The sequence below is a fragment of the Colobus angolensis genome, unplaced genomic scaffold (genome assembly GCF_000951035.1).
Source record: "Colobus angolensis palliatus isolate OR3802 unplaced genomic scaffold, Cang.pa_1.0 Scaffold6, whole genome shotgun sequence".
Taxonomy (NCBI): Eukaryota; Metazoa; Chordata; class Mammalia; order Primates; family Cercopithecidae; genus Colobus; species Colobus angolensis.
In genome coordinates this window covers 2618862-2626758 of record NW_012119598.1, presented here as the reverse complement: position 1 = coordinate 2626758, position 7897 = coordinate 2618862, and the positions used below count along the sequence as shown (strand labels likewise).

The window sequence follows — 7897 nt, the reverse complement described above, 5'->3', positions numbered from 1 at the left end:
TGATCTCCTGACTCGTGATCCACCCGCCTCGGCCTCCCAAAGTGCTGGGATTACAGCAGTGAGCCACTGCACCTGGTCTATTTCCTGTATTTTTTAAGAAAAGATGATGACTGATGATGTTCTCCTCTCTTTTGGCTCACTTGGTCTCTAATGCAATGTTAATAGTCGTATAAATTTCTGTTCCCCAGTATGTGTCATGTTGTCTTTCTCTTGCTGGTTTCAAGATTTTGTCTTTATTTCTGATATGCTGCAATCTGACAGTGATGTGCAAAGGAGTGACTTTCCTCATATAAATGCTGCTTGACGTTTGCTGAACTTCTTGAAATTACAATTCATGTCTTTCTCCAAATTGGGTTCATTTTTTGCTACTACTTTTCCATTTTTTTCTATTACACTCTTTCTCCACTTTCTAGCACTTCACTTATCAGTATGTTAGTCCTTTGATATAATCTACTTGACTCTGAAGCTCTACTTTTTTTCTGTCTCTTTTTCAGATTACATAATTTCTATTGAACTCTCATTGAGTTTGTCAGCTCTTTCTTTATCAGTTTTGTTCTCCTTTTAAGGATATCAAGTAAAACTTTTATCTAGGGAGGTTTTAGTTATAACGTTTTAAATTTGTTTTTTAAAAATATAACTTCCATTTATCTGCCACAGTTCTACATTTTTGCATGCTTTGCAAATAACTTTCTCTTACTTTGCTGAGCATAGTTATAGTAGCTGCTTTAAAAGTCTTATCTATAATTTCAAGTTCTAGATTAACTTGAGATAAGTCTCTGCTGATCATCTTTTCTCTTGACAATAGTTCAATGTCTTATGTTTCTTCATTGTGTAAATTTGAATTATGAATTGAACAATTTGAATATTATGTGAAATGGACTCTGAATTCTGTTATGTTCTGCTGAAGAGTTCTCATATTTTCATTGTATTTGGAGATTAATTTTGTTGGGCTTAAACTGCAAATTCTGTCTTCTGGGTGGCAGCTCAAATTTTAGCTCAGTTGTTTTATTCTTAGCATGGCTACTTTTAGTCTATCCCTCACAAGTCATAGTTCAGGAAAAATTCTGAATTTCAAACTGAGTTTGTTTACAGAACTGAGGATTCTCCCCACTCTCTCATTTTTTTTCCATGATTACTGTGTACATTTCTGTTACTGTCATTACTCTAAACTCTGTTATCTGACTTTTCAAATCAGAACAACTGTGGTTTTCTAGCAGAGTTTTATCCATCCTCTATAAGGCAGACTTCAGCCTGACCTCAGGCTAAATGCTGTAAAACTGGAAACTTCATCTCATGCTGTGCCTTCTTCCCTGTGCCTCCTTCCCTTTCCTGGAGGATGCTGTTTTTGCTCCATACCTAGACCCTTTAGGTACTTTCTTTTTATATGTTATCCAGAACTAAATAACTATATACAGAATGTCTGTCTAATAGTAGCTTATTCAGCCATAGCAGTAGTGAAATGCTATATTTAGTTCATTTTAAACATTAGTTCAGCATTTTTTTACCACTCCTAGTATTCCAAATACTACCTTAGAAACCAGGAGACACAAATAAATAAAAATGAAAAAGTCCCTTTCAAGGTAGTTCACAGGTAACCTTGAAGACTGACATGAAATACACCAGGGGTGAACAAATGATAATTGGTGCAACAAATTGGACATGTTTTCTATGTATGTATACCCCTTAATCTAAGAGTAGTGTTTAAAATTTGGAATATCTGGAGTATAAACAGCAGCAACAATAACAAAAAATAAAATCAGACAAAGAACATGTAATAGCAGCCATGTATGTGGCCCATGTAGCCTTGAATGTGTATTTTTAAAAATTTTTTATTATTTTTATTTTATTTTATTTTATTTTTTTTAATTTTTTTTTTATTTTTTTGAGACGGAGTCTCGCTCTGTCACCCAGGCTGGAGTGCTGTGGCGGGATCTCAGCTCACTGCAAGCTCCGCCTCCCGGGTTCACGCCATTCTCCTGCCTCAGCCTCCCGAGTAGCTGGGACTACAGGCGCCACCACCTCGCCCGGCTAGTTTTTTGTAGTTTTTAGTAGAGACGGGGTTTCACCGTGTTAGCCAGGATGGTCTCGATCTCCTGACCTCGTGATCTGCCCGTCTCGGCCTCCCAAAGTGCTGGGATTACAGGCTTGAGCCACCACGCCCGGCTTATTTTATTTTTATTTATTTATTTAGTTTTGAGACGGAGTCTCACTCGGTTGCCAGGCTGGAATGCAGTGGTGCGATCTCAGCTCACTGCAACCTCTGACTCCCTGGTTCAAGTGATTGATTCTCCTGCCTCAGCTTCGCCAGTAGCTGGTATTAAAGGCCTGCACCACACCCAGATAATTTTTGTATTTGTAGTACAGACCGGGTGTCACCATGTTGGCCAGGATGGTCTCAATCTCCTGACCTCATGATCCACCCACCTCAGCCTCCCAAAGTGCTGGGATTACAGGCGTGAGCCACCACGCCCAGCCGCTTCAAATGCTTATTATCTTCACCTTTGCAGAAAAGGTTTGGTGACCTCTAAAATACATAATAAAAATGTGGCAGACATGAAAATGCACATCTTTGGAAGTGTGAAATACACCTTAGGAAGGGATCTCAAAATCTGCTTGATGGCTTCAGGAAGTATGTTTTGCACTGAGTTTAGAACTTCTACAAGTTTCTTATGTTCAAATTGGGATCAAGAAGTGGCCATGGATAGTCCAAAAAGATGTTAAAGAAAAAATTATTCAGTGACAGTTGTTAAAGCACCATAAGGCAGGCTTTATTCAGGCCCATCACTATAGATATAGAGACAACTGCAATGGTAAGGTCTTGCCATGGGGGAGAGAGATTGGGCTCAGTTCCAAATACAGCATGGCTAGTGTAAATTTGTTATAATTAATACATATTGCATTTACCTAAATATGTAGCTGTTAGGTTACTATATATTAAGACATATTCACCATTTACCTAAATATGTAGCTGTTAGGTTACTATATATTAAGACATATTCACCACATATATCTTATGATGTGATGAATATAAGACATGTTCATCACATATATTAATGCATGTATTTTGCATTAATTTTGGTCTCAGGCTTTTACTTAGATAACATTTTTGCCAAGCTTTTTAAAAAGTACTGCTTTGCTAAAACTGCCAGAATCTATTTTCTAGTTTTTCTACAGTCTTTATGAACCATGATATTTAGTTAGAAAGGCTTTTCATATGAGTGGGCTTGATTTTGCTTTACCATTTATAGCAGAAGAGGATCTTGCTGAGATGTGGAAGCAAACTGGACACTTCTCCATCATATTATTGGTTTTATCTGTCAGATTTTTAGAATGAACAAGTCTCACCACCTGTCTGCCCTCTTTTTCAGGGAGTTCCTAGGCTCCAATTACAGTGAAACATTCTACTCCATGAAAGGAGAAGCATTCACCAGGCATCTTCAGATCATGGTATCTTATGGAACTTTCCTGTGTCTCTTCTCTAAAAGTAGTATTTCCTGATGTGATTTTGAAACCCTGTTCTATCTGTACAAGCTGCTCCAGAAAGTACTACATCAGAAATAAGTTCTGAATTGATTACTCTCACCGAAAAATTGTAGTATAAAAATACGATTGTGTGGACCCTAACCTCTTACTGCGTAACAAGCAAATCATTGACTGCTAATATATCTTTTCTTTTCCTAAACTGATTTCTATACACTCAATATGGTGTTCAGTCTGGGAGAGGGTAAAGCAGGACACCAAAAATATAAGGCACCTTATGAGGCTGTGATCAAGCTACATGGATAAAATCTGAAGCTATGAAACAAGTTTAAAATCTCCATTCATTGATCCTTTTGTGATTCTCACCCCTTTACCCAGTTTTTCTGATGTACCAGTATTGAAGTCTTTTCTTCAATCCCCAAATGACTTTTTGTTCATTTATTATTAATATAATTCCATTAATTTTAATAAAATCTAGATATAGATTTTATTTTTATACCCCCATTGCTTTTTTGCAAAACAGGTCCTCTGTAACCTTCCAAGAACATTACTTTTACCAAAACTATACATTTAAAAAAGTATTTCCTCCATTTAAAGCAACAGTCAACTTTTTTTTTTTTTTGAGATGGAGTGTCACTTTTTTTTTTCGAGATGGAATCTCACTCTTTGACCAGGCTGGAGTGCAGTGGCACAATCTTAACTCACTGCAACCTTCATCTCCTGGGTTCAAGCAATTCTCCTGCCTCAGCCTCCTGAGTAGCCGGGACTACAGGCACGTGCCACCATGCCTGACTAATTTTTGTATTTTTAGTAGAGGTGGAGTTTCACCATGTTGGCCAGGATGGTCTTGATCTCTTGGCCTCGGGATCTGCCCGCCTTGACATCCCAAAGTGCTGGAATTACAGGCATGAGCCACTGTGCCCGGCTGCAACTTCCAGCTTCTATGAGAGCTAAGTCTTTATGCAATCTTCAAAGTAGGACAAGAGGAAAACTGGGTAACATTCTTTGATGCAGGGGGTGGGTTTTTTGTGAGAGTGTGAGGTCACTGGAAGACCATAGAAAGTGTCATCCATAGGTAGGATTTGAACACATGGAAATGATGGGAAAAATAATTATCTGATTGGACTACCATGGGCAGACCATCAAGGAAGGAGTAAAAAAGACACCAACTTGATTGAAACAGGCCAGAGAGAAAGGCGTTAGAGGAACTGGTTGGAGAGGGAGACCTAGTTTTCATGATCATCAGGCATTTGTCTTGATTTCATGGGCAACTGGGAAAAATTATAGTATTATCACAGAAGGGTTAGTTTGATAAAAATTATAGGGTGGATTAAGAAGTTATATTTCTAAGGAAAATGGTCACAATTCTAAAACTACTATCATCATTAATACACTATAAAATTTGTAGAGGAAGAATCTATACTTTGCTTTACACAAAATAATCACATAATTAAGGTAAAAGGCCTCTGAAGCAGGCTCAAATATTTCCAAAAGAAATAATTTAATGAATGAATGCATGAACAAATATCAATACAATTTGTCAAAATAAAATATTGATACATTCTGAATAGAAAATATTTAGATATTAATATCTATATAATATTAATATTTATATATATAGTAATAGAGTCTTCTTCTATTTTAGAATCACTGTTTTTACCAAGGATCCATAGTACATGAATATGATTCAGCTGCCAGTATCAGTACATGTAATGGTCTAAGGTAAGGTAGAATATATTTCGTTTTCCTTTCTGAGTTTTCCTATGGATTTTCAAAGAAATTAACTTCATTGATTTTCTTTTATCACTCCTGGTAAACAGAAAAATGAATAAGAAAAAAGTTGCTGTGTACTTTTAGCAGTTTCAGCTCTAGCCTATGATTTAAGTTTTGACAAATAGATGTCTAATGCATAGTCCTGAATGGGACATGCTTTGCAGTATATGAGTAAGGGATTCATATTTGGAAGATTACTGAAAACCATTTAGTCTGGCCTCTCATTTTATTGATCAGGATACTGACTGAAATTAGAAACTTTCTCCTGAATATTTCATTTGCTAGTGGTAAAATTGAGTCCAAAACCCAGGTCTTTTGAATGCTAGTTTTGTGAATTCCCATTATGCCATGAGGCTTGACTCATTTAGCTTTTTACTCAATCAAGCTGTGTTTGCAGCCTCTTGAAAGTAAAATTTCAGAAGTAAGGCCTATAGTTCTCTATAGATCATAGGCTCATGGACAAAGAAGGATGATGTGAAGAGGTAAAGAGTAGAAGAACAAGGAAGTTTTGTCTTTAATTATGGGAAATTTACTTGACTAGTTCTTAGTATTTTCAAGAATGAGAACCCCTTTAATGATACAATTACCACATATTAGTATTTTTACTTTCATATATTTACTTTTATATATATTCCACGTCATGACAGACATAGAAATTCACATAATTTTTGCAATAAATCTTAAGACTTGACAGTGGTCCACAACCACTAGTGGGACTTGCTACCCTACCTGTACTCAAAGCAGATATTAGACTGTGCAACTTCTGAAAATCTAGTCAGGTGACTCTTAGAAAAAAGTATTGATTCAGTCAAAGGCCACGTATCATCACATTTCCTTACCACTGAAAGCACCCTCCACATGTTCATGAGGCACTGGCTTTGTAGTTTCTCTTTCTTGAAAAGACAAAGTCAATGCAGTGATAGAGTAATTATAGACCTTGAATATACATTGTGTTCCCAATTTCTACAGGGGATTCTTCAGAGTAAATGACCAAAGATACCTCATTGAACCAGTGAAATACTCAGATGAGGGAGAACATTTGGTGTTCAAATATAACCCGAGGGTGCCGTATGTTGCCAATTATTCCTGTACAGAGCTTAATTTTACCAGGAAAACTGTTCCAGGTGATACTGAATCTGAAGGAGACCCCAAAATGAAAGTGAGTATTATTAAGTCATCTTTACCCCAAATGAAACACCTTTTATTTTCTTGATGATGTCTAGAGAGAAAGCATGAGTCTAGCTAGTGAAATGTATGTGTTACTTTGAGTCTGGCACGTTATCTGATATTTGAAATTTGAAAACTTTTGTTTCAGTTATCTATGTAAAAAGTTTTTTTTCATAGAGTAAATCTCAGTTTGTTTCATGAGTTTCAACAAAGGATGATTCTACAATCCTACGTATAGACTGATAGCACTGGGGCTATGAGTAGTTGGAAATAATGGAATTTTCAATGTCCTGAAACATAATCTAGAGATATTGTCTTTCCTTGTCTTCCCTGACATTTTTTTGCAGAGGTATTGATGGCAAGCTATGTTCTGCCTTTTTTATCATCCAAATATTTTCATGGTTAAGGGCAATTAAGGATAAAACAAGTTCAGTTGTCGGTGGGATGGTTGTATAAACGTAGTCCTTGGAACTTGAGGCTTTTCTATGCAACTAATCTATATCTCCTTAAATTCCCAGTGGATGTTAGCCTGTAAACTACATTGTTGTTTTTCTTTTTCATATGTCCTTGATTCATATAGTGTCTGAAACATACTATATGCCTAATGGATGTTTCTTGATTGAATAAATCAACAAAAAAATGATTACTTCATCCATAGAAAAATGATTTAGGCAAATCTTTGAACAATTTACCTCTGATTTGTCCTCAGAGAATGTGCACATACCTCAGTGCATGCACACTGAAAACTGAACACTTAGAAGAATCTCCTGGTATTGGTGTTTTATAGACATAAAAGATCTGGTATTGGTGTTTTATAGACATAAAAGATCAGCCGGGCATGGTGGCTCATGCCTCATGCCTATAATCACAACACTTTGGGAGGCTGAGGCAGGCAGATTATTTAAGGTCAGAGTTTGAGACCAGCCTGGCCAACATGGTGAAACCCCGTGTCTACTAAAAATACAAAAAATTGGCCGGGCAGTAGTGGCATGTGCCTATAATCCCAGTTACTTGGGAGGCTAAGCCAGAAGAGTGGCTTGAACTCAAGAGGTGGAGGCTGCAGTGAGCTAAGATCTTGCCACTGCACTCCAATCTGGGCAACAGAGCAAGACCCTGTCTCAAAAGAAAAATAAATAAATATATAAAAATAAAAAATAAAAGATCTATAATTAGCAAAATTTATACATGTTTCCTTGGAATTGAGACTACTGAAAATTAGAAAGTTGGGAGGCAGGGGAAGGAGTACAAGAAATGCAGTCAGTCCTAATACTCCATCCTATGTTTTAACTGTCAGGTACGGATGGATGTTTTTCATACGAGCTTACTAATGAAGCATTGACTCAGTAAATGAAGAAAACAAAACCTAAATGTTAAAGTATGAGTTTATGATTCTTTACAACTCTTATTTGACCTGAAAGCCTAAACAAAGCATTAGGAAAAAGAGCTAGTCCATGCTGGACTTAATACCAAATGATGG

General features: G+C 36.6%; 1 protein-coding gene across 1 annotated transcript in view; it reads left to right on the top strand.

The window, feature by feature from the left end:
• ADAM7 (ADAM metallopeptidase domain 7) overlaps positions 1-7897 on the top strand; it is a 69110-nt gene that overhangs the window by 15578 nt on the left and 45635 nt on the right. The window contains exons 3-6 of the mRNA XM_011962893.1: positions 2992-3018; positions 3322-3447; positions 5126-5202; positions 6223-6450. Of these exons, the coding sequence (XP_011818283.1) occupies positions 2992-3018; positions 3322-3447; positions 5126-5202; positions 6223-6450 (458 nt within the window). The remainder of the gene's footprint in view (positions 1-2991; positions 3019-3321; positions 3448-5125; positions 5203-6222; positions 6451-7897) is intronic.